The following is a 27,690-nucleotide window of genomic DNA, read 5'->3' as shown; positions in this document are numbered from 1 at the left end:
AAAATAGAGACATCATAGAACTGGATTGTACAATGACCATGGAAACATTCATTTGTATTGCACTTTTCCAAGTGAAACTACAAAGTGCTTCACAACAATACAAAAGAAAATAACGAAAGAAAAAAGAAGACAATACAGATAATACACCACGATAAACAGAAACACTAGTTGTGTCCAACCTAAAATGCTGAGCATATGTCTTTTTTTTCAACTCCTTAGACCATGCAAATCTAATGTCTAAGAGCAGGCTATTCCAAAGCTTCTGAGGCACAATCACTCTTGAGGTTACGCTTAGTCCTAGGAATGACCATCACCATGCACTGCCTGGTATGCTAATATCAGAATTCACTCAGCCGTGTTATAGCTCCATGAGAAATACATGTAATGAAAGCGTTACAATAATCAAGACGTGGCGATTCAAAAGCATGACAAATTCTCTCTGTGTCCTGAAAGAAAGCAATTTTCTGGTTTTAGCTATACCTAAGGCACAAGATAAGATAGCATGCCTGTGCCAGCTTCTTTAAATGGCTTGAAAAAGAAAAAATGATGGATAAGAAATTTAACCTTGAGGCCAGTGAGCCAAGCTGCTTCTTACTTATGTCACTGGTAACACTTTGACAACACACTTTTGGCACCACAGTGTTTTCTCTCCCTAAACACATCTGCTTCAACTCAACTGTGCTATTTTAATGTCTATGATATAAATTGCTATACAGTTGGGTTAAACATTTTATGCTATAGGGGGATGCAACTAAAGTTAGCAATAATAAACAAGCTACCCACCAAAGGAAATTGTAAAAAAAATAAGGCAGCTCTAGAATATAGCTAAAAATAAAAAGAAAGTGCTAAATGTTTGTTTACAGTGTAACTTAATTAGCTTATGTGCCTGGCATGATTCATCACATCATAAAACATTTTAAATATTAAATGATTGTTTTCTAGTAATTTTCTATCAAAAACTAATGACTTTACCCACCTCTTCTTGTTCTTTTCTGATTTTTGTAGACATCTCTACACACCAGGGGCGGCAAAAATAATTTAAACAAGTAATAACATGATATAAAAAATACCAGCTTACCACCTGTAAGGAAGTGCAAATGCCCTGCTTAGAAAGGCCTTATTGCTGTTCTGAGATCATTTAAACAAACCTTTAGCAAATGATGAGTTTTGTCAGACTTTTTTTTTATATATATATATTTCTTTTTAGTGTATCAGATCAGTTTACTCTTAAGTTCTTGTAAAATACACCTGGAGTCTTAAGGGGTTAATGTTTAGATTAGCAAATGGACTAGCAATGAAAGACAATTTCTTGAAATGACTGTGTAATGTGTGTACCTCACCACAAGTTTATCTTTTAACAGGACTGAACCTGCTGGCGTTTCTGATCATTGTGTTCTGCTACTCCAGTATGTTCTACTCCATCTACAAGACGGGCATTAACGCCACAGACTTGCGCAGCCGTCTACACAAGGACGTGGCTGTGGCCAATCGCTTCTTCTTTATTGTGTTCTCTGATGCCCTCTGCTGGATTCCAATCTTTCTGGTCAAAATCCTCTCTCTTCTGGAGGTGGAAATACCAGGCATGTAAAGGAATTGCTATTGCTATATATACCAAACTTTCTAATTAGTGAATTCACCTACTTGAAGGTGCACCCATTGCTGACACATGTTCAGTTGAGCACACACTGGTTGTATAGCCTTCATAGAAAGGCATCGTCAATTAGCTTGGACGCTCTAGAGCAGGGGTTTCCAACCCGGGTCCTGATCTAATACACTTCCATGAACTTAGGAAGTGCTTGTTCTTAAGCTGGATCAGGTGTGCTGGGAGCAGGATAAACACTAAAATGTGCAGGTCATGATGTCCTCCAGGACCAGGTTTGGGAACCACTGCTCTAGAGCAGCTGTGCATGGGCCTACACTCGCCCTACGCTCTGGCACTGGGCTGTGAAGCCATGCAACTGTGGCATCTGTGATCCATAATTTATTATCCAATATCACTACTGGACCTAATTTTTGTGGCTGAACGCAATCAAATTTGAATGAATGCAGCATGAAGAAGGTTCACCACTCCATGTTTATTACATAATAAATTATAATAATATATTGTTAAAAATAAAATAATAACAATGATAAAATGCTCATTTTACTACAAATCATTTATTAACAAATGTATTATTTATTTGTTCATTTATTAACAAATGAACTAAGGGTTTAAATGCTCGATTGTTTGAAAATTTGAGTAAGAAACTGGAGAGTGATTAATACCCCATGTTGTTTTCCCAGTCTTATTAAATGCAAATGTCTTTATGTTGTGCAGGGACCATAAACTCCTGGGTTGTGATCTTTGTCCTGCCCATCAACAGCGCCCTCAACCCCATCCTCTACACGCTGACCACCAGCTTCTTCAGGGAGCAAGTAGAGCTGTTGCTGTGCCGCTGGCAGCGCAGCTCATCCTTGATGAAAGACCGCAAGAGCCTCACCAGCACCACCGTTTACATGGAGGGTTCCAGACACACCTTCTACCACTCCAAGGTCTTCCTACCCCGGCTGTCCATGCCAGACATGGACGCCCGGTATGGGTGATGAGGTAGGGGTGGGGGTCGTAGCGGCCTTGTCATTACGCCCATCAGCATCCCGGGGGAAGCGGCGGTTGTACTGCGCAATAGAACGGGAGAAGGTTGGGCCGCGCCTCTTCTTGGCCCATGAGGCAGGTCCTTCAGCAGCGTAGCTCTAGATTCTTCGAGACAAGTGCATCAGATAGCAACCGCTCACCCCTTCAGCCTTCATAAACACAAACATACACACCTGCTGGCCCATCGAAACTGGACACAAGCTTTCCAAGAGGAGAACTCGGAAGACTGGAGGGTGTCTTGAGTGGATTGTTTACGCAACAAAAGTTGGAGAATAGAGAAGAACCGAGAGTGAGCCGATATCGTTCATAGTGCACACAACTCCAAGAATGGGGCTGTACTGGGAGGCTCCATGGCCCTTGTCTACCCTATACTGGTCTAGACCATGAAGATGAGTATGTTATAAAGCAGCAGCTCTACTCTAGAGAGGGGTGCTACTCTCTAACTGATGCTCATTTGGACACTAGGTCACTACAATTCTTGGACAAATACGCTACAGGCTTATTTAGTCTTTTTGTTTTTTTACTCAGAGGCAGAAACTTTATAAAATTGTACATTTCATAAGTGATTTATTTGATTTTTTACTCATGCATTATTTATGAGTTTGACTGGTTGAATTTTTTGATACATCTACAATCTGGAATATGCTGTACAGTTCATGGATGTATATCAGTTCAAAGTTTTACACTCCCTACAAATGAACCTGAGCTGGTATGCACAGTACTGTGCAAAGGTTTTAAGCACCTAAGCAAAGCATTTATCTCACGTACAAATTGATGCAAACAATAATCCATGTATAACAATAAACAATCCCTATGTATTATATTCGTACTTTCTGCATTTATTCCGAGGCGTACTGCCCAACTGAATACCTTTGTAAATGCAATGACCTCAGGTGACTAAAACCTTTGCACTGTGCTCAGTAATGTAAGTTAACATTATTGTATTTTGCTTGTCATTCAGATCATAAAGGGCATCAGCTGCTGAACTGAATATGCATAAACATTCACAGATGCTCTGTTTCTTTACAGATCATTTTATTTGAAACGTCCAAAACCTGTGTAAAGTGTAGAAATGGTCACGTATTACTCTGTCCTATGATAACGTTGTGTTGTACCTTTTCGTGTTAGCTTGTCTTTCATCATAATGCGTAACTGTGGTTGAGTTAACCATGAGTTGAAACTTGAGTGAGTGGGATTCCTAGATTCTCCCTGGAACCTGCGACTTTTAGGTGCACCTGTGTCATTTACAGACCACACTAGATGCCCCTGTGTCTAACTGAAGTGTATGTTGAGAGATTCCACCTACAGTGGCATGCAAAAGTTCAACTGTTACTGTGAATAGTTAAGTGAGTAGAAGGTAAACTGATCTCCAAATGGTTAAAGTTCAATGACATGAAAGGATGCAAAGCCATGTAAAAGTGGCACCTTTTCAAGCTCTAAGTTCTAATTTGTTTGTTAGGGCTATGGCTTGTTTACCATCAGAGTTAGCAGTGCTCAAAATGAGCCAGTACTCCCTACCACATTTTACTGTTTGGCATACTGGGACATCTCACAAGCTGCCGTTGGGGATTTAACGCCGATTACACATCAGTGTTTGCTTCAACATTCTGTGTGCAGATTTCACAGCTTTAAACACTTCTGTGTAAGGCCTGCCTATAAGTGGTCTACATGTACCCATCCATGTACATGTAGACCACTTATAGCCTAAAAATGCCTAAACACCAAGGTACATACACACATCAGTACAGGTAGAACCAAGTAGACCAAAGTATTTCCAGAGTAGTTCCAAATCTGTAATCAGATAAGTAATACACACAGCATTACACAAGTGTGTCAGACAAACCAGAAGGACTGAAGTGTCCTTTCATAGCAACTGACTTCATTATTTTTTATTTATGTATGTTTCATATTTGCATAAAAAAAACTCCACAGTGTCCCTAAACACGGTAAACACACATTTGACCCCAGTGCCCTCTTTTTTTGAAAACCAAACCTGCATTACCTAAGGGCCACTACGGGATGCTTATGGTTCCCTTGCTAAACCACCCCCCACCCCTTTTGCAACTTGTGAGATTCCCCACATATTAATAGCGGCTCCCTGACACCAGCAAATTACACAATGTTTGTGAGTGAGTGAGTGAGTGAGTGAGTGTGGCTCAACAGATAACACCACTACCTGCCAGTGAGCTACCACACCACGTGGAAGACTGGGGATTGATTCCCGGTTTGGGTGACTATGCTGTGCTACACCAATAAGAGTCCTTGGACAAGACTCTTAACACTACATTGGCACTACCTCTGTAATACAAGTAACCTTAAAAGTCGCTCTGGATAAGAGCGTCTGCTAAATGGCATAAATGTAAATGTGACAGACATAGTGAGAAAGAGGGACACAGGGAGCATGCTGATTGGTCTCTTTTTTTACTAAGTAGACCTCTCTGTGTGGGCAAATCTCTGTGGGTGGGATTTAGTGTCGTACGCTCTTATTTATTGTGCATCAGTTCAGTGTAGTGTCCTGTAGCTCCGTGGCAGAGAGTTCAAAACAGAAAGTAACTCACTAGCCCTGCCTAGAGGGTCACAATAATGAGAGTGATTTCTGTTACCCATGTGGGTAAACAACAGTAAAAGACAAGCAGAGGAGAGTTAACAGCTGTCATTCTTTCATTAGCATAGCATAGCATAATGTTATATACTACCTAGCTAGCTGTGCTGCTCCATTGATGTCTTTCCTGAAGTGTGAGAAAACTCCCTGTAAACTTTCTTAAATTTGACATATTTTAAGGACACATTGTCTGCCTATAGCTACCCAACATGGTTTACAGATTAGACAAAATCACCTGAAGAATAACTTAAAAAATAATAAGGATTCACCTTAGATATATGTATAAACGTGTGTGTGGTAGGGGGTGGTTGCGATGGAGGTTGAGGTGGGGGGAGGGTTGTAGGCTTGGTGCTACCTTCCTGAAGTGAGTTTTTGCGTAGTGAGATTTCTGTCTTTCTTACATGAAGACTAGAACAAAACAATGTTACTTTAACAAAACTGTTAACAAAAATGTCACATAACAGAGGTGAAGATGAAGTCTAGAAGACAGAGGAAACTGTCTGGGAGAACTGCTTGTAGGATTGCTGGAAATGGCAAATCAGAATCCCTCTTTGACAGGCAAAACTTTGACCTTCAGGAAGATTTAACAGACTCTGAGGTAGTGGTGCACTGTTCTACTGTGCAGTGACACCTGCACCCTCTCCAATGGAGGAGTCATCAGAACAAAGGTTTTCCATGCTCTCCCCACAAAAAGCATGAACACATCTCAAAAACCACATTGGACTACTTTAAAAGGTTTGCCATGGCCCTTGCAGTCCCCCTGAACACTACCGAAAATGTGTGAATAGACGGTGCAAGATGGCCCAAGAATCTCCCTGAAATTGAATGAGTGACAATTCCCCAAACAAGCATTGGAAGATTACTAAAAACAATAGAATAATCTTTCATCTTTGTGCCTTCGGAAAATCAGGTCATCTTTTACTCACTTGGCTTAGCTAACAGTAACCGATACACTATACAGACAAAAGTTTTGGGACACCTGCTCATTTATTGTTTCTTCTGAAATCAAGGGTATTAAAAAGAGTTTATCCTGCTTGTGTTGAGCAACTGTCTCTACTGCCCGGGGAAGACTGTCTACAACACTTTGTAGCATTGCTGTGAGGATTTGATTGGATTCAGCGACAAGAGCGGTAGTGAGTCAAGATTTTGGACGGTCTCCACCCCACCCCACCTCATCCCCAACTCCCCAACTCATAATCAAAAGTATTGGATGGAGCACCATCCCTCATTCCATGCTCCACTGCGCCACATCTCAATGCTGGGGGGAATTATACCCCTCTAGCCCAAGGCTGGCAGTAGATATGGTGCCAATAGGTCCATGTTTATCTGCCCCATAGAGTCCTATTCTATTAGCATTACTTCTCTGTCAGTTCTCTCTATAGGGCGTTTTCACACCTGCACTTTTTAGACTGGATCAATCAGACTCTGGTTTGTTTTCACTCTTAGTGCGATTTGTTTGGGCAGGTCTGAATACATTATCATGTATAATTGATGCAGACCAAAACAACCGAGCACCGAGACCCCCTGAACCGACCCAACTATCAGGTGTACTCCGCAGGTTTGAGCTTAATGGCTCTGATTGCCAGGTGTTAAGATAAGATAAGATAAGATAGTCCTTTATTAGTCCCGCAGTGGGGAAATTCACAGTGTAACAGCAGAAAGGGATAGCAGGACACTCAGTTACAAAAATTTGGATAAATAATTTACACTATATACACAATATAAATAAGAATTAAAAAAGCAATAAACAATATTATCTACAGCAAAAGACTCTTAATTGCACATGGGGGTGGGATATTGCACATAGTATTCCCTGAAAATGAACATGTGTGTGTAGTTAAGTGTGTGTGTATGTGGTCTGCTGGGAGCAGTGTTGGTTGTGCAGTCTGACGGCAGCAGGAAGGAAGGACCTGCGATACCGCTCCTTCACACACTTGGGGTGAAGCAGTCTGTCGCTAAAGGAGCTGCCCAGTGCTGCCAGAGTCTCATGCATGGGGTGGGAGCTGTTCTCCAGCATGGATGCCAGCTTGGTTGTCATCCTCCTGTCTCCCACCACCTGCACTGGGTCTAAGAAGCACCCCAGGACAGAGCCGGCCCTCTTTATGAGTTTTTTCCAGTCTCTTCTTATCTGCCATCGAGATGCTACTGCCCCAGCAGACCACTCCATAAAAGATGGCAGATGCCACCACTGTGTCGAAGAACGTCCTCAGGAGTGCTCCCTGCACTCCAAAGGACCTCAATCTCCTCAGCAGGTAGAGTCTGCTCTGGCCTCTCGATGTTCATACCCCGGGTGTTCACTGATGGAGGGGGGTGTCTGCACCTGCGGAAATCCACAACCAGTTCTTTGGTTTTTCCAGCGTTTATCTGCAGATGGTTCTATAGACACCAGTCCACAAAGTCCTGAATAAGTTCTCTATACTCGCTGTCCTCCTCATTGGATATGAGGCCGACGATCGCTGAGTCATCAGAGAACTTCTGGAGGTGACAGGTCGGTGAGCTGTACATGAAGTCAGCAGTGTACAGGGTGAAGAGGAACGGTGCCAAGACCGTTCCTTGAGGGGCTCCTGTGCTGCTGACCACCAAGTCAGAGACACAGTCCCGTGTTCATCTGGTATACTGCCTGATTGCCATCTGAACTGAACTGATGCCATCTCTTCTGTTGCTCCATGTTAAACTGCACAGAAATCTGCACTATTCCAGAACACATGATATTCTTCCTGAGTTTACTTCCTTGCTCCTGCCCCCGGACAGGTCTGACCAATAAGCAGAGTTTGGTTGGCTTGGATTTTTTTGCCTGTGTGAAAGCAAATCAAACCAAGGAGAAAAAACTGTCCACGTTTACCAACTTTTAACTGATCTTAACTGATCTGACTACAGGTGTAATAAAACAGCCTTACAGGTATATACATGCTTTTGATGTTGGACCTAGTGTGTTTCACATCGAAACAACTGCAAAATTAAAAAGACCATATTAACAGCAAATCTGCAAAGGCAGACATCCATCCTTTTATGAAATCTGGCTGGTAATTCACTGTACCGCAACATACAGCACATCCCTAAAAAGTAGCCTATATAAAGTGATGCATGCAAACCCTTCTCTGTTAATTAGTGTAGTCTTTTATACTGGACACAGCGAGCACTACTGCAGCAGTACAGTTTCAGTTCAGTAGTGGGTTTCCTGCACTTAGTGCCCCCCACCAAGTGACCCCGTAACACCAGGTTTGCCTAGTATTAAGTATACATATGTAAACCATAGCCAATCATTTTACCATAGTGTACATAATATGCTGTGATATAAAAGGATATATATATATATATATATATATATATATATATATATATATATATATATATATATATATATAGCTATACTACATTTTTTTAGTGTGCTGTTTATAAATAGTGCTAATGATGTATTGATTTAAGGAAGCATAAAAAGCTTTGCCTATTTATTTACATTACTAGATTTGTTTTGTTTTTTTTGGGGGGGGGCATAGCTTATTTTGCTGGTAACATTTTTAACATAACTTTTCAAATTTTTTTATCAGTATTAAATTATTATTACTACATTATTATTGTCTGTCTCTGTTAAGCTTCCATGTGAGCACTGGCTTATTAGAAAAAGAGCAGCTTATCCATGTACCTTATTTGAGAATGCATTATTTCTACCTATCACTGGTAATAACTTCATACACATTGGCAACAAGTGTACAGACAGTTTTTATAGGTAATGTGCTGCAAGCGGTAAAAATGGACAAGCATAGGTCCTGGACAACCGCTGAACTGGCCACAGGGTAATGGGCACCTAGGGCTCACTCATGCGGTCCATTGAGGCCCTACCTTACAACTTACAGGACTTAAAGGATCTGCTGCTAATGTCTTGGTGCCAGATACCACAAGACACATTCAGGGGTCTTGTGGAGTCCAAGAGCATGGTCTCGAATGCTCAGATCTGTTGTGGCGGCACAAGGGGTACCTACTTAATATTTGGACTACTAATATAATAGGTACTATTATTAATAGGTCTATATACTAAGCTATAGGTATATACTAATGTTATGGCTGATCATTGTACACTCACTAGGTAGTTTATTAGAAAAATTATGATAATACTCTGTAATACTCACACAGTTCTACAGATGACTCAGAAGAGCTTCTCGATTGGGTGACTGGGAATGCCACTAACTGTACTCATTGTCATGTTCTAGAGTGCTCTAGAGATTTTAGAGACTGTGCTATGCTGTGCTATATTGTGCTGAACCAACAATCCTGACATGTTCAAAATCACTGAGATAATTTTTTTCACTGCAGTGTTTTTTAAAGTAACTGGGAGCTGAATGATCAGCCAAATATTGAACAAATCTTTAAAAAGTAGGCTAGAAAACGAATATATCTGTCCAGTTTCATTATATAAATAATCTTCTTAAAATAGTTTAGAGTGTTAATTGGCAGCACATCTCACCTACATTGTCATGCTGTATTATTCATGAACACGTGGATCATCAGATCAGAAGCAGGCAATAAATGGAGCAAGACATGAATATTATTATCACTTAGGATAGTGTATCAGCATCATAATAGCAACCACCTGGGATACCATAGCAAAACCATAGTGGCCACCTTTGAACAATATAGTAACCATCTAGCAACCACTCTGCACCAGACTAGCAACTGCCTCGAGTTGTATACAACCATTCTGTGTTTCTTCAGTAAGTGCAATTTATTTATTTATTTATTTCATAATAATAATAATAATAATAATAATAATAATAATATGGTGCTTGATTATATTATGGTGGCTGACACACTATTAAAGGATAGCCAAGCATGACTATTTCCCTTACGGAATTCCTAAAGGGCCATTAAATCACATCAATGGCTAGTTTTGACTAGTCAAATCAGTGATTCCAGGGCTGTGTTTTTGTGAGTGTACAGTCTGCTCTTAGCTTTGAAGCTAGTCACATACCCTGATTCTGTGATACAGCACATCTTCTCACTGCATACTGTCCTCCCAGTTTTAAACTGACAGAGTGAACAGGCTCTACACTTGAAGACACTGTGTGTCTCTGTGGGGCGTATAATCGCTTTAGCTCTCTACTTTATTGCTTACAATGAAATTTATATTCAAATGATTTATGTCCTCATCTTGATAAAACAGTATTTAGTTTTCTCGAGATTTTGGGAAAACAGTGTTTATGCCGTAAAAATGATATACTGTAAATAACTTGATCCATCCCACTTTAGGGCTTCTGTATTTTCTTTAACAATAATCCTCAGTTAAAGGGTGGTTGAGACTTTTTCACATCTGTGTACGGCCATGTCATCATTTCCTGAATTCATGCAGGTTTTGATCACTGAATGGCATTGCATCATAACCAAAGCCTAATAATGCAAAAGAGGCACCCAGTGACCCATTAAAAAATGAGTGTCCCCGTCCTTTCAATAGCTGACACCTCTCTTAGCGGCAATGACTGCATCCAAACATTTCTGCAGCCGTTAATTCGTGTCTCAGAAGTGTCTCTTCTAGCAGAACTGATACTGCATCTTTCAAGTCTTGCCATACCAGTAAGGTGTGTGTCAGGACTTTGGACTTTTGAGTAATTTCAAGTTTTCATTTCTGATTTGTTAATCATTGCGTTAGACCTAAATGACATGCAGGTAAACCTTCCCTGAACACACTCTGAATGACAAGTGCACATAACACACATATTTGCAATACTCAAATCACCTCCATCATTCAGGTTTTACTAACTGAACGCCATTCCACCTGCAGGTGGTAGAGGTGCTTTCACTGTTGCATTGAAGACCCACAGACGTAAACGATGCTTTTAAAGATTGGGTGCCAGAATATGAAGAATGTCACATGAAGAATTCGGATCTATGTTTATTTAAACGTTATCTAATGGTTCTTCCTTCCCTTCAGTCTCTCCCTGTGTTGTGAATGTCAGTGCACCTGCCTCAGCATCCAGCAGCATCCCTGCAGGCGGAGCGAGAACAAGGGCGAGCGAGAGTATGACTGACGTACAGCCCTTCCAATCAGCGAGCACCCTTTGCCTCGATCTTAACGCTGGTTGGTTGCTAGGGGCGGAGCCTCCTGCTCCTCAGCCGCTGCCTCTTACTGACAGTCGATGGAAAAGAACCTAAACGCACGAAGCAGCGGAGGAGAAAATACAGCGAAAACAGCGACTCCGGCGACATGACCGTTTAAAGAACAGCAAACAGGAACACATAAGGTATCGTAGCTAGCTGTATTTTTCAGCCGAAGCTTTACACGCGTTAAATGCCATTTCGCGTCCACCCGGTGGTCGTTTCGTAGCCAGTCTTTCGAAGTCTGGGCGACCTGCTGAAGGCTAGGCTAGCTACATGGTGGCTAGCCGGAGAAAGCGCTGTGACCGTTGGATAAACTGAAACGTTTTCGGCGAAAAACGCTCCGTTTTATTCTAGAAATGTCAGCTGGAATGTGGGCTGGAATGGAAAATTGGAGCATATGTGTAAAGAAACACGAAGAGGGTGTATTTGAGACCCAGCTACGGTGCAGAATTCAGAAATAATGCTGAAAAGATGCTTCGACGCTGCTGTCAACAATGTCCTGTTCAGTTTCCCTAAGCAGCCCAACTACGTATCTAGCTAGTGCTACGGTCACGTTTGCTAGCTAGTGCTAACTAACTACATCTCTCCTTTAAGAGCAAACAAATACTCCCTTCCTAATGTCGTTTTGTCTAATGTGTGCTGATATTTCCTTATTATTGTTTTTTTTTTTTTTTTTAATTCAATTTTGACTAATTTCGCCTCCTCCGGCCTACCCCTGCATTGTTTATCTACTAGCTCAATTGAAATGGGTTGTGGGGTGTTTTCATGGATCTCACTCTACATCTTGGAACCTGTAACAGCGGCTGATATAGCTATCTAGCTTGCACCAGCACCAGCTAGCTCAGGCTACTTCATGTGCCCCCGGTAATCATCCTACAGGGTGGTAGGAATCGAAGATGGGGTAGCTAGATGGGAGCCGATGGTCTTTAGACTGAGCAGTACAGTGCAGTAGGTTAGCTAGTGCTGCATTCTCAGCATCCGCGTAATGACACTGTGGCCACTTGGTCATCTGGAGGTTGCCCTCCGCCCCACTCTGACCATACCCCAGAATTACTCTCTCTCCAGCTGTTGGCGACCCAGAAACTCTATTGTTCTGAGGGTCTTCACGCTACAGTGGGCTTCTGTGGGCGAGGAGGACTCACAGTGAGTGTTTCTGAAGGTCTCTTTCTCCCTCTCTCGCTCTGTCAACTCAGTGCACATCTCTCCTACTTCTCGCTGTTGCTCTGTCTCGCTCCTTTTCTCTGTCTTGCTCTGTTTTCTTTCTTTCTATGAAATTGAAAATATTGAGCACAAGCAGAAAAACACCGTTCAACCCTCCCTCGAGGGTTTTGTTGGATTGCTTCGTGCTCGGACAGTGCCAGAAATGACAGGTCTTTTTTGTGCCTCTCTGACTGAGACCTCATCCATTTCCACTGTTATTTGCAGTCATAGTCAGTGTGACTGTGTGAGGCTGTATGAGTGTGACGGCAAGAGACACTGAAGACTGGAATTCTCTGTTCCAGTGGTTTGTAAGTAGGGTCCAGTTCTGTCAAGGCTGGTCACATGGCACACGTGTGGACACTTCGGCCTCAGTGAGTTCTGACACAGCAGGCCAATGCAATGCCGATCCAAGGGACATTACATAACCCTAGCCTTAGTATTGGTAAGTGTATGTGTTCGTGTGTGTGTGTGCGCATGAGTGCATGTGTCTGTGTGTTTTCTCACTTTCAATGGGTTGCGTTTAGGCTTTTAGAGTTGAATGGATGTGGCATGTGCTGGATCTGTGCTCGGTATCTATCTATTGTGCTGCCATGGTGGAATTTTAGAGGCTAACCCATTAACTGCCTAATCTATTTTTTACAGATCTCTGTATCCATCAGTCGTGATACACAGCTTTTTAGGACCCCCTCTCCATCTCTTCTGCACTTTCTCTTTTTTCTCCGTGTCTCCGCAGCGGCTGTTTTTTCAAAGCACCGGGAGAATAAACTTGGACCCGTATGAATTATTAACCAAGCATGAGGAGCCAATGCATGTGCTGCTGCGAAATCAGGGGGCTTAGTCATAGCAACACAGTACACAGCAGTCTCTCTCTGCCCCAAGATCTCTCTCTCTCTCGCTCTCACTCTCTCTCTCACTCCCTCTCTCTTTCCACTGCTCACTCGATTTGCTTTCTCTCTTGGGGAGCTCTGTTTGTGCTGGTGTCTGGCGGTAGTCTGTATCTCTAGTCGGCTAGCAACAACATGTCCACCCACACGCTCCCTCAGTGGGCTTTTCTCTGTAATTATCTGGCGCTTTCCCACTGCTTGCCACCTATGGGCAATTCTCCATCTACAGAGAGAACTATATATATATATATATATATATATATATAATATATTTTGGTGGGGAGTGGGTGGTGGTTGGGTGTGATATTTGAACAATGGGAATAATAAGAAGGGTACAATGCAGTTTTGTTTTCATGGTTGGCCACTAGAGGGCAGTCCTACACTTCAGCCTCCCCTTAATGTCACCAAGGCTGATAATTCCTGTCTAGTATCTAGACTCAGCTCCTGATCATGGACCAGGCCTGTTCCATTTACACACTGCTCATGTGCGCAGAGCTCATTTAGGATAATGGCTTTGGGATAACAGTTCCCACTGGCGGTGAGATCACCCCCTTTTCTAGAAATAGATGAGCAGCCTACATACAAAAGAACAGAAATGAGTTCATTAGGACTGGAGTGATTTATTTAAAGCAACGTTATGTAGCAACTGCACCTTAAAATAATAGCTTTTAAATAATTTTGATGCTCCACTGACATTTAATTGGCAGAATGGCGTCCACTCTGGGCACGGCATGTAACGCTGTGTAACCCAAGTCATATTTGTGCAAATCTGTAATATTTAGGGGTGTAAGAAAATATTGACAGATCGAAGTATATAGTTATGTTCAAAGACTGATGGCAGACAACGGTTCATTTCATGTTATGTAAACCCGGACCACTAGATAGCCCTGTTGTACTCTGTCTTTAGATCCCATTGTTCTGATTGGAACCTAATTTCCTAATATTTGACTTGCAGTATAGTGTCTTTCTTTCAGTTTTGCAATATATTGAATCATAACCCCTGTATCGGTGTACTTATCATATTGTCAAGTTCTTGCCAATGCACAGCTATAGTAATCTTTCACTTTAAATGCCGCTTCTGTATCTCTTAACTTGTCAACAAATGTGCATGTGAAGTGTGTTCTTTACATGGTGTTAAGATTGCGGTTTGTATTTACAGCAGTGGTGTAGAAGGAAATTACACTTCCCAGCTGCAGGGGGAGCCCATGAGCAAAGAAAACAAATCCTTGCATAATGCTGCTTTAAAGGGATCATATCATAGAAACTATATGTCTCACACTATTTTTTATATATACAGAACAACTGGATGTTAAACATGTAAAAACATACCACTGTTTTCAGCCTACAGCATTTTAAAGGCAACAGAAACAGAGAGGCTAGAACATGGTTAATGAATTATGATGTTTTGGAACATGAACCACGCAAATATTTTCCAAAAAAGAATTAAAAGAAAAATAAGTAAATTAAATACAAGTGAAAAGCAAGATATAGGCCCAGGCAGGGAACAATTGGGTGGTATAACGAGTTTATTTATACAAAAGTAATAAGCCTGCTCAACTGTTTTTGGAATATTTTTGGGACTGGTTTTATAATGATTTTTGCTGCTAAATCTTGCACCACACACCATTTCCACAGCCCAACACCAACGGCCAGCTTTGGAATGTTAGTGTGTGTGTCGCTGATTGTTTGGGCAGTGTGATGTGCTGAAAGCTTGTATAATGAGTCATGCCTTGCTGGCCTAGGTGAGCAGTAGGCTAATCAGTTTGTCTGTTTGTGTGGATGACAGGGTGTATGTACTTTTGTTCACCTTATTTAAATAAAGAGTAGGCAGACGTGGTGCATTTTTGTGTGTAAATGTGTGTGTGTGTGTTTTGTGGGTGAGTGGGCGGGCGGATGGAAAAGAAGCAAGAGGGGTGGGAATGAAGCCCACTCCCACGGTTGTTTACCACTTAGCTGTAATGAATGGGTGTGCCCCTGTCATGCTTGTCTCTGTGTGTGTGTGTGTGTGTGTGTGTCTGTGTTTGTGTTCACATACTTGCTAGTTGTTTCTTGTCCATTAGAGGCTGCCTGTACACAAAAGAGAGTGGTGGGATCATGTAATGCTAGATGTTTTTTATGGGTCTCTCGGTTTCTGTAGGTGAATTGTCTGTGTGTGTGTGTCTAAGCGTGTGAATGAGATTATATTGTACTGTGGTCTGTTGGGACGTTTTCTAGTAGTCATTGTCAGTCTGCTCTGTATGATTTAGTGCTTTGTATGGTTCTTTAAGAAGTGCTGGGCTTATAATTGAATCAATTAGTTGAAATCAAAACCGGATATAGTACCGGATATAGATTTTTTGCCTTAATCATTCGGGTTTGGTTCACACTGCGGGGGAAATCAGATTTGTTCCTTAGATCTGAGTGTTTACATTTCAAGCTTCAGAATAAATTTGATTGAGAAATCTAGTAGAATTGCCCAAACAAAGCCTATGATTACAGTTTTATGTAATGCTGTGTATCACTGCATTTGCTGATGTTTATGTCTATATTAATAAAGTTAATTGACCCATGCTTCCTGAGTACTTCTAGAAGCACTGATAGCAGTGCTGATATAGCTTGTTTTTGCTGGACTGTTTCTTCATACAGAACTGTAAAAAATGTTACCCAGACAGAAATCACAGTTCCAGAAGGGAAGCGTACTGTTCAGGATGCTATCAGATGCCTGCGCAGGGCCTCAGGGTGAGGAGTCGGCGGGATTCGGACGGGGATCAGAATGTCTTGTTTGTTGGACGGAAGCAAGAGGAGAAAGAAATGTTTTGTGTCCTCCTGAGGGAGTGGTCAACTTCTGTCCAACTCTCATTCCCCCCCTTGCTCCCTTTCTTTCCCTCTCTCCGTCTTTTGAGCCATGCTGCTGCTGCCAGAGCTCAGGAGATACAGAGAATAGGCGTCTCTTTCTGTTCCTGGAAAAAGGTTACCTCGCAAACTCAGCAACGTCTGTAGGTCAGAGAACAGGGAGGCTGCTTGTTAGCTTAATGTCATTAAAAGGTACTCTAGAATACACATCCCATCAAAGACCTTTAAAAGTGTCCAGAGACCCCTCGCTGAACCAGTGTAACATTGTATAAAAGTCAAGTATGGAGGAAAGAATGCATTTGGTGAGCTGATAGTGGTGCTGGTCTGTAGAGGTTGGTGTGGCGCAACAAATTACACCACTACCTGCCACTGAGTTACCACACCATGTGGGAGGCTGGGGTTCAATCCCCAGTCTGGGTGACTATGCTGCACTACACCAATAAGAGTCCTTGGGCAAGATTCCTAACACTACACTGACCCACCTGTGTAATATGAGTAACCTTGTAAGTCGCTCTGGATAAGAGTGTCAGCTAAATGCCATAAATGTAAATGTAAATGTAGAGGGTGTAAGACATGTTTGTGGTTTGTGAAACCCCAGCGTTTGGGAGTAGCACTCTTGGGATGTAGTGTCTTGACAACCATTTGAGAAACAGCACATGCTGAGAAGAGTCATGCACTGCAGTTTCCTGACATTTGGCAAAAAACATACATCTTCAATAGATGTGCGTTGCTTTAGACTCTCTCACTCTCTCTCTACTTGTATTAACACACAGTTTGTTTATCACAAACTGAGGCACCCAAACCTCAGAAAAACCGTCTCACTTTCACACTGCTTGTCTTCACGCCTCCCCTACCCTCCCGCCCCTATGCCTTGTGAAAAGAGGCGGGTCTGGCTTGAGTAATCCTACACCTGCCCCATTCAGTGGCATTACTGTAACAGGCTAAACAGCCTAGACCAGCGATAGCACAGGCTTCAACACATTCACTCGTCTGACAAACGTCTGGGACTGAGGCAGACTCGCCCAGGCTGCTTCACTTCTTAACACGGCGCGTCTTTCCACATTCTGCCAGAAAAAAGGAAACAGGAGGGAGAAAAGAAAAGAAAGGAACGTCGTCCATAACCACGGGAGGAGACGTATACAAGCCTTAAGGTATACTTAAGCTGAGGAAGAGTGAAAGAAAGACTCCTGAGCAAGTCACACTGGATTGCCGGATCCATGAACAGGAGTAAGTCAACGTGATTGCCTTCTGTCAGCCTGGTATCGGATATGTCTAAGGAAGATGTGGGCAATATTGGAGATGTGGTGCCAAGCAAGCAGGACTCCTGGGACACCCAGAGCCAGGACAGCATCGTTCTGGTCCAGATGGCCAACCTTTCCATGGATATGTTCACACCTGGAGACTTCAAAGGAAAGTTCAGAAAGATCCAGCCCAAGAAGAGGCCGACTATCATTCGAGAGAGCACACCAGGTACACACGCTCTTGTCAGTTGTTCCTGAAGTATGTTTATCCCTAGTAAGCCAGACAGCGCAATAAAATGAAGCTTAATTAACCAGCTTTGAACAACGTCCCAAAGAGTTCAACCAACTCAAATGAGACTAGAGTGAGGGTAATCCTTAACTTCTTAACAGGGATTGTTTTTGTCTTGTGAGTCCATTCAGCCTGTACAGTTCTATCCTGTCCTGATCTGTAAATTGTCTTTGGGAACACAAAACGTAATGAAAGCTGTGCTCGACAAGTAGTTTCACTGCTGTGGTCATGACCTGCTTTACCACAGAGAACAGACTTTCTGATTTCCGTAGTTATGCTCTTCAAGTGAAACTACAGGATGACACAACAATGATGTCATGCCTGAGTAATAGTAGCTTGTGAAGCTTCAGCTGTGACAGGATAAGGTGTTGGTAACTTATCTGAAGGGAAAATGGGGGAAAGGCCTTCTAAGAAGTGCCCGTTTACTATAAGGCAACTGGGTAACTGCCAGGTAAAACTCATAACACTCTGAATGATCAATCTTCCCAGTAAACTCCAGTGACAAGCTTAGAGTTGTTGTGATGAACAAACTTACTAAATAATATATGTGAGGCAATATATTACAGTGTGACTTTTATCCCTTTTATTCTCTTACACAATTAAACTAACCCTGATTTCCGTTGTTATATTAAAAAAGCTATTGTATGGGATAATATGAATGCATACATCTCTGTTATCCAGTGTAAAAAATGAGATGGAATGTGATAATCCAGAGAAAATTAGATCCTGGTCTAGCCATTCAGTGTGTGTTTAATAGGGAGATTACTTCTGGCCTCAACTGAGACAAAATAAGGTGGTATCCTATCCCCCATGTAACCTCATAACTAATAAGTTATAAGTAGCATGTTTTAAATGTAATATTCTTTAGCTTTAATGAGTGATTGAGTTGCAATTTAGGGTGAATAGGGCCAGTTTTTATTCCGGTGTCTAAAGCAGTCTTTCCTGATTTGTGGCCCATTTCTGTTGACCACTGACTATGTGGAGATGTTTGACCCAGAACTGATCAGTGATCAATCAGGTTGACAGATTACCTGAATGAATGCTGCATGAGCTGACAGAGGACATGGTCAGGTTTCATTAAAAAGGTCTGTGCAACATCATGTTTATCATATTCAGGGAAAATATGATAGGGGGGGAGAAAGCAGGAAGAACTGTGGCTGGGAAAACTTACATTTACATTTACGGCATTTAGCAGACGCTCTTGTCCAGAGCGACTTACAAAGTGCTTTGCTATTTACCCAAGAAAGAAACCTTAGCTAGTTAGAATAGACTAATAAATGATAATGAAAAACTTATAATATCAAACGTATACCAGTAAACGTTAAAAAGAAAGACCATATTTGCCATATGGAAAACGGTCAGTAACAATATGAAGGAGAAAAGGGCTGTCTGGCTATGTGGTGGTTTTGTTATTTGGCAAACTGATGAACCTGCCTTTCAGAGAGCCTTTTTTTCTTGAAATCACTTTTGAGACTGGAATTAGATCAGGCCTCTGTGCAGTATAAGCGCATGTGTTTCCACTGATTGCCTTTTCAGAGTGAGCTCTACCCAAACAGGTGTGTGAAATGCCTGAGCTCACGAGTCCGTATAGAAGCCTTACTGTTGGCGCACTGAAGAGTCTCTTTGTCAAAGGGAATTCCGCTTGAAAACGCAAATAGGAATTGCAGTGTGATGGGAGATGGAGTTTAAGCATGGGAGAATAGGCATTTCTTGTTAATAAGCTGAATGTATCATAGCTAAATGACTGCAAATTGATTTAAATGCAGAACTAATTTGTGTTCATTGATGCTTTTTTTGGCAGGCTGTGTTCTGACCCTGCGTAGTTCAGTTTTATTCAAAATTCTTGGCATTTTAGTGTCATTGACAGCCAGGGAAGCGCTTGATCATAGGCTGTAGGAAATTCTGGGCAGGTATTATGGGAAGCAGAACTGGGAATCTAGATGGTTGTGAGGCTGCGTTCTCAGTGCCAGTGCAGAACAGCTGGCATAGATTGGCCCACCTTCAAAATTTCAGGGAATTTCAGGGAGACGTGTAAGGATTAGCCAGGCCTAAGTGAGGAGAATCTCAGACAGAAGAGAAAAGAAGAAGAATATATTTCATTCATCTTAAGCAGTGATGGGGAATATCTCTAGCATATGCTGTTAGCCACTTATGTCATCCAGCAAGCGGATCAACACAAACACACACACACAATAAATTGCTTTTATTTGCTGTCACAAAATCTGAAAAACATCAAAAAAGGAGATGTAGGATTTATGCAGAACAGTGGTGATCTACACAACACAGTATTCCTATTGATGATTAACTATTATAAACAGTGTTTCTCTGACTGGACATGTGTGAATTAACTAATGAATTAACTAACTAAGCTCCTAAACTAAGGCTTAAACTATGCTAAGCTACAGCTAATGCTTGGCATTAAAACTGGGCTTGGAGGTAAAACATGGCTTCGTATGCTTGGAGCTAAGCACTAAGCACAGGCTAAATGTAAACAAGGGGGAAGACAGAAAGAAAACAAAGACAAATAATCCAAATACCGGTAGAGCAAGAGCACGTAGGCGGATCTGTGCTGCGCCGAGGGTTACTGAGAAAGGAGTGTATTAAGAGTGAGGAGTGACAGCAGTATTTTACAGGCTTCTAGAGTAAACAAATCAAGTTCAATCAAATTTGGTATTTGTATAGCTCTTCATACAACTGATGTCATCAGCAGCTTTATAGAATTCCAGAGATAAAACAAAAGAGCAACGAAACATAAAACATGGAGCCCTTAGTGATCGAGCCAATGAGACAGTAGCAAAAAAATAACCTCCTTAGAGCTGGAGGACGTACTAAAGGGGGCCCCCATCCTCCTCTGCTAATAATATAAGTAATGTTGTAGTAATGAATAGAAGTAATGAAAAAAGAAATAATAATATAAATAGCAGCAATTAAAAGATGAATAGTTAGAGTAAGAGTACACGTACACGTCAATATAGTAAGCAGTGGAGGGAGGGTAGCTGGTCTGAGGCAGTTAGCAGGAACCAGATGATGGGCAGGTGAGACAGGTGGGCACTCATTTACTCGAAAAAGAGATGGAATGAGTTCTGTTTTGGATTCATGGAGTACAGTGAATGTGAACGTCATCAGTTTAGCTAACGACTCTGGCAGATCTAACTAAACTAAAAGCAGAGAGCCAGAAGGTAACACAGACATGCGAGCACACTTAAACAATGGCATCCATCCATTCAACCATCCACAAACCTGAGTGATAGCGTGCAAGTGATGGTACAGCACCAACATCTCAGTTTACCACGATTGAACCCCTAGATCTGCAATTTTTAGCTAAAGGGAAACATGAACTACCAAAAGCTAAATTAAATAAGAGTAGATTTTGAACTGTGCACATGGTTTTACTTCCCCGGGACATGTGTAATCCATTCTGTCAATGTAGCCCTTAACAAAGTTGAACAAACTCCAATCACATAACTGATTATTAAAGACATTCATTTATGTCTTTGCCCATCAGATTTACCAGTTATTGGACAATCGCATCAATGCACAACCAAAGTGCGCAATGCTGGAAAGTCTCCTAAGCATTTAAAATTGCACCTGGACACTAGTTTTTTCAATGTTACCGTGTAGTACATGCCAGAATAACCTGTGAAAGCAGCTTCTTGCTCAGTAAATGGTGGGTGTGGCTGCAGCTGCTGTGGAGACAGATAAAGCTGGTGATTACTGTGGATGGTGTGAGAAACCGAGGCAGCTGGGATAGCTCCAAGCCAGCTGTGAGGACTCAGCGGTAGCGGAGACAAACATAGAGCACAAAACTGTTGAGTCACATAAATATACCTTTATATTCTAGTAGAGCTAGCCGGGACGCTTACTGAAAGAACATTCACATACAAGCATGTGCTGATGCTAACTGATGAGAAAGCTGAAGCCTGTGGAGTGGTTGGTAAAGCTATAACCATGTCTAAGAAGAGGTCTGAAGTTTGGCAACATTTGGAACTTTGGAAGGACAACTCTAATAAGTCCAGTGCAGAACCTGTCCACATCATCCAACATGGCAAACCACTTACAACAGCTAAGCTGCATAACTAGGCAGCCATGTAATTATCTGGCCTGATTTACTATACATTTAATGCAGACAACACGTTTATTTACAAGGCTAATTTAAAGTGAAATTAAAAAAGGGCTATAAGTGCTTGATTTAAACAAAAAATACATGCGCTGCTTCTCATTATTTGGAAAAATCCATGTGGTATCTCAGCAATTCAGCAAGTCAGCAATTCAAATAAGACGTAGTTCAAATTTTGCAGTATATGCAGCTGTCTTTATTGACATAAATATTACATTAAATGCACTAAAATGTTTTCCCTTGACTCTGTGGCATCATTTTAGCCGAACTACAAAGTTACTAAAGGCACTATATGTCCCATAATGCCCCAGCCTCTTTCCAAAACTTCATATTAGAAAACTGATTTCTCCACCAGATGGAAAGACTAGTTTAGAGGAGACAAATGAGATGGAGATGGGGCTATTTTGGCATTGAAACATATGGCAATGGGCAGAGTTACACATCATACTGCAACCAGTCAGCAGAGGTGCTAGACCTGGGGTTTTTGGGCACCTTTGAGAGACATTACACTGTGCATGTTTTCTACAGTCATTGTCAGAAACCGTGACACTCTATTTGACACTAGACAATGGATATCAGGCCAGCCAATTCATAAAATATTAAATCAGTATTTTCACCTTATGCTGGTTGCTGCTCTTTATTCATCACAGATATGGAGCAGAACTACAGTATAGCGTGACCTTCTTTGCATCGTGCTATTGTCTCATCTCTACGATTATATCACCCTCTAAGTTTTATTTAAGATACTTAACATAAAGCTAAAACCATAGAGGAGTGCTGGATTGGCTCTGCTACCTCTACAGAATGAAGGGTTAAGGAGATTGCAGCCTGGATGTGATAACATCTGTCTCTGCTGCCAGTAAAAGGCCATCATCAAGGCTAATTTAGTTTAAATTGGTGCTTTCATCTATTTTTGGCCTTCTGGATACAGGAGACAAGAGGGGAGGGTACCAGACAGCCCACAAAGAAGAGCAAGAACATTTAGAATAATTCAGAGAAGAGAGAAAAGTGTTTTTGGTCACCGGCCAAGTCCGACTGCTTTCACGTGGAAACCGTTTGTACCAGAACTTGTAAATCTACTTGTTTTTTTTGTTTTTTTTGCCACTCACAGAGATACGCATCACATTCTTCTTGAGCGCTGTAGGAATTCCAGTGCTGATAGTCATCAGCAACCAGTACAAAATCTTTTCTGTTCCACTTACAAATGTTGAAAAACTGACCCACACTATTTTTGTCTAAAGTTGATGAAATAATTAACAATTATATCAATATATATAGATATAATATCTTTATTTCCCATTTTTTTCTTTCGCCAAATGATCACCCTAATGCCACTCATCACTCAGCCTGCAGTCTGAATCTTCTCTATTGTATCCTCCAAGACACATGGAACAGGCATTGTGTCTCTCCAAAGTTCTGCGTCCACAGTGTCATAAATATATAGAAATGGACCATGGATATGGTGACTCAGCTTGTTTTGAGGAGAAAGCAGAATGCCTAATTCTGTGTACGTGATTGGCCATAACTGTTTATATTGAAAGGAAGACTAGACTAAACTGTGTACCAGATATACTAAGGTGCACACAGTGCAGTGTGTGCTAAAATGTTGCAAGACTGACTGAGGAGAGCCAAAGGAGAACATGAAATATGAAACTTTATTACGCTTATAATATAAAATATGTATATTTGCATATATAGTTCCCCGAAACCCTCGCTCCAGTGATAAATCACACTCCTTCGCTTATTTAAGAAAATATCAGGAAATGTGGCGAAGAACCTTTTGTATGACAGCAACAATATGCAGGGAAACACACATATACACTATAATTCCCCTTATATACCCCCCCCCATACAGCTCTTCTAATGAATGCATTTAGCTGCAGACACAGCTGACTTGCTGACACTGATATGCACACACGCACACATGTACAGAAGTACTGCCAAAAGAATAAGAGTCTCTGGAGCAGATATACATCAACCTATTGGCACCATACCTAATGCCAGACGTGGGCCAGAAGGGTATAAAGGCTCCCAGCATTGAACTGTGGAGCTGTGTTCTCTGGAATACTGTTCTGTCTAGTACTTTTGGGATGAGTTGGGGAGTTGGGGATAAGGTGGGGTGGTGATCATCCAACATCCTGACCTCACTAACGATCTTGAGGCTGAATGCATTCAGTGGTCACAGCAATGCTTCCAGAGTCTAGTAGAAAGCCTTCCTTGGACAGTAGAGACAGTTACACCATTTCACTGAATAAGCAGGGGTCCCAACACTGTTATAGTCCATATAGTGTATATATACATTGGCCTTGCAGCCAGTCACACCACTTATCTGATTTTGTAATGTAGAAAACATCCTTGATAATAAGTGAAGAGATTAGGTCGTAATTGTGCATGCTTGAGTAATCTTTATAAATTATTACGGCTCTAAAAGGAGTTTTGTCCTCTTTTCCAAAACTGAAATGTTCTAGCACAGCTTTGCAACCCCAAACATTCCTTCGCAGAGGAAGATAATTCATTTTAGAGTTTCTGTTTGACAGTTTGATCCATAGCTGTCCTCTATTGTGCTGTTCTGTGCTGTTTCATGTTTCCCCTCTCCTCTTTTTTTCTTTACTTTTCCCCATTTTTTACTTTACCATTAGAGATCATTGGGGAGGGGAGTGTTTGTTACACTGACAGTACGTAACTTATATGCCCAGATTATTTGTACATATACGTACATACATGCATACATACATATGTGCAGTGCAGTGCAATACATATGCAATCTGTATGTGTAATGTTTTTGTCTTTGTCTTGGTGATGTTTTGTCACAGCTATTTATTATTATAGTGGTATAAATACTGGAGGTGCTTCTTTTAGTGAAACCTTAATAAACGTAGAAGGGTGTGCTTCACAAGGATTGCGAATATACAGTATAACGGTGATAATACAGAGGAAGCAATAAACCTTTCCTGGGCACCAATCAGAAGATTATCTGCCAGAGAGAACAGTAGTTTTGGCACCCGCCACAGCTGTAAAACGGCTTTGGCACAGATTCATCAGTACATTTGAGAGATGATAATTATGTGCTCACAGAAAGATCTGATTTACAGTTACAGGAAGATACGTTACATGTGATATGAATCATGTTGCAAGAAGTCATATGCTTTGTTGTTTTACTCATTAGATGAGGCATGCTGTTTATTGCCAGGAACACTCATCCATTATACATTGAATATATATATAGTAAAGGCAGACATGCGTCCTTGCTGTAATTCAGTGATTACATGTGCAAAAAACAGACATGCACACTGGATTCTCTTCCTGAGTTATTCTACAATGCATCTGTGTTTATCATGTGGTCGCAGTGTGCTGTGTCAGCCAGCAGAGGGTGAGGGTGATGTAATCCTTATGCCCATAAGCACTGATTCCGGCTTAGAGATGAGCAAACACAGGTCATGTGATCCCAGAGCCACAGTCCTCAAACACACACACACACACAGATATATATATCTGTGTGTGTGCCCAAGAATATTTTTGTGGATTAGGGATGGATTAGGGATCAGGTTTGTGGTATGTTTTACACCTGTGATTTGGGTGTTCATTTTTGGCAAATAAACTGGCAATCAGGCAGTGTGCTTTTCTTGATTTCTTTATTCATATGTGTCAATATCAACCAATTTGGCGCTCTAAAACAGTCTAATTGTTGAAATACACTATTGTAGTTATTGATTCTACCAAAGTTCACAAGTCTATGCTAACCAAAGGAAAAAAGGTGCTTCAACTGAAAAATCACAAATCTATACCATAGACAAGCTCAAAAGAGTTGATTCTTTGCAGTCTCTTTGTGTCCAATCTCAGTGAGAGTAAAAAAAAGTATCCTTTGTTCTTGGATATTACCTAGTGACTCAACAGGAAAGTTAAAAAGTTGGTTCCAACATTTTGCCTGCTCTACTCCAATATCTCATGCTACAGAAAAGTAGCTCAGAGCATGTTGCTACCACCACCATGCTTAACAGTTGGCACATGTCCATTAATTTAAACAGTGATTCTGGTGTTCCAGCTGCTTTCAGGTCAAGGTAGGCCTGTGTCTTGGTGAATCTTGACCATCTACACCAGTTCTTTTCTCAGCTGAGGGTGACAGTTTGGGTCTTCTTACAGACCTCGGCAAAGTGGCTACACCTTCCAATAGCTGTACTTACATCTAATGTTATTGGATCGGATCTGCACTAAGCTCCTCTGACATTCCCATCGTACTGTATGATCGTACTGTCATGATCATACTGTCATTTAGACATATAATTCAGCACTGTATTAACATTCAAAGTTGAATGAATATTTTTGACCCTGTATGTATGATCCCTCCCCCAACAAATAGTGGTTTGTGCTGCAGCTTTCTCATTCAGGCTCCTGTGCTAGGTTCGGCCCCCGTGTCTGATTAGGGGGCAGCCCAAGGTTGCCATGCCCTTCCGTTCCGACTCCCATCAGAATGTTCTCTGCTGCCATCACGGAGTAAACACTTTGCGAGCACTCGGCACAGTGCAGGGCATTAGGGATGTGTTTACTTCCGACTCCGGTTCAATTACTCCCTTACCCAGTGGTCCCAAGGGTCTGTCCAAAGCTGTCTTACGTTCTGCTGGAACGGATTCAGGAGACAGAGAGTTCAGATAGTTTTGGAGCATCAGTGTTGAGTGTAATCATGCTTTATCACCATCTGATTGAATTACAGCCTGAGATCCAAAGGCTGAAATCCGATGAAGTGTAAGCGACGTAGGAAGCTGGTTGTTTGCGAGATGCTGCAGAGCACTCGCTCACTCCGCCTGCTCGATGTCTCCATTACTGACCATTCAGTGTGTGCAATTAGCCCCACCCCCTCTCGCTCTTACTGCTGCTCTCATTCTATCTCTCGCTATCTCTTTCTCTCTCTCTCTCTCTCTCTCACTCTTACCCTCTTGCTCTCCACCACATTGCGCAGATGCTGGGAGAGCCAATCCTCTTAAAGTAAAAGCAGGGAGCGAAAGAGAGAGGGAGAGGGAGGGGGATGAACGAGTACGGGTATGAGTGTGAGTGAGCGAGAGAGAGAGGGAGAGGGAGGGAGGGAGGAAGAGAGAGGGGTGAGAGAGAGAGAGAGAGAGTTGTTGATGCTCAGTGCTGACACGGGATGAGACTGAGAGAGCGCTCCGTGTGTCTGTGCAAGGAGGCCTCTCTCGCTCTCGTTCTCTCTTCGCATCTCTCCTCTGACTCTCCTTCATCCCTCCACCGGCTTGTCGCTACGGCGACAGAGCAGACATGACCAGCCAGCAGGACTCGGGCTTTTTTGAGATCAGCATCAAGTCCCTTCTCAAATCCTGGAGCAGCCGTGAGTACAGGTTACGGCTTATGTCCTCTCTATCAAACACGCGGGTTTGCAGTGGGACACTGTGGGATGTACCTGTACTTAAAGAAATACAGTCATTTTCCTGTTCTCGGACCAACGCGTTCACTCAGTCTCAGAGCTAATGGGCAGATGCTTTACTGACGCAAGATGCAAACTGACTGAGGGTGATGATCTACCAACTGTACGCTACAGGTGCAGCGTTAAAGAGATTAGGTTGAGAATCACTTAACTAATTGAAGGTGTCGTCCTTTTTCAGCCATTCCTCCTTAAACCCCTGATGTGCACCAAACTGTCATATCTGTCCTTTCCGCTGTTCATCTGCACTGCTGGTCGGAGACGGCCGCTCAGATTAACGTCGCTTTAATTAGAGGACAGGATAAAGGTGTGCTGCCAGTTTGGAGTCACATGCATTACAGCAGGAGCTGTTTGTGCTCTCTCTCCCACTCT

General features: G+C 41.9%; 2 protein-coding genes across 7 annotated transcripts in view; both read left to right on the top strand.

The window, feature by feature from the left end:
- Window positions 1-2,681, top strand: part of rxfp2a (relaxin family peptide receptor 2a) — a 122,315-nt gene extending 119,634 nt beyond the window's left edge. Inside the window, exons 17-18 of the mRNA XM_072659121.1 lie at window positions 1,362-1,580; window positions 2,318-2,681. Of these exons, the coding sequence (XP_072515222.1) occupies window positions 1,362-1,580; window positions 2,318-2,583 (485 nt within the window). The 3' untranslated portion in view covers window positions 2,584-2,681. The remainder of the gene's footprint in view (window positions 1-1,361; window positions 1,581-2,317) is intronic.
- Window positions 2,682-11,359: 8,678 nt separating this feature from the next.
- The window catches only part of fryb (furry homolog b (Drosophila)), a 75,795-nt gene continuing 59,464 nt past the window's right edge, over window positions 11,360-27,690 (top strand). For 5 of the 6 annotated variants that reach the window (XM_072659003.1, XM_072659001.1, XM_072658998.1 and 2 more), the window contains exon 1: window positions 26,999-27,225. In XM_072659003.1, coding sequence (XP_072515104.1) covers window positions 27,156-27,225 — 70 coding nt within the window. In that variant the 5' untranslated portion in view covers window positions 26,999-27,155. Of the gene's footprint in view, window positions 11,468-26,998; window positions 27,226-27,690 lie in introns of those variants that run through there. The other variant, XM_072659002.1, reaches the window with a different exon arrangement.

This window comes from Salminus brasiliensis, chromosome 16, assembly GCF_030463535.1.
Source record: "Salminus brasiliensis chromosome 16, fSalBra1.hap2, whole genome shotgun sequence".
Taxonomy (NCBI): Eukaryota; Metazoa; Chordata; class Actinopteri; order Characiformes; family Bryconidae; genus Salminus; species Salminus brasiliensis.
This window is presented reverse-complemented; position numbering and strand designations above follow the sequence as displayed.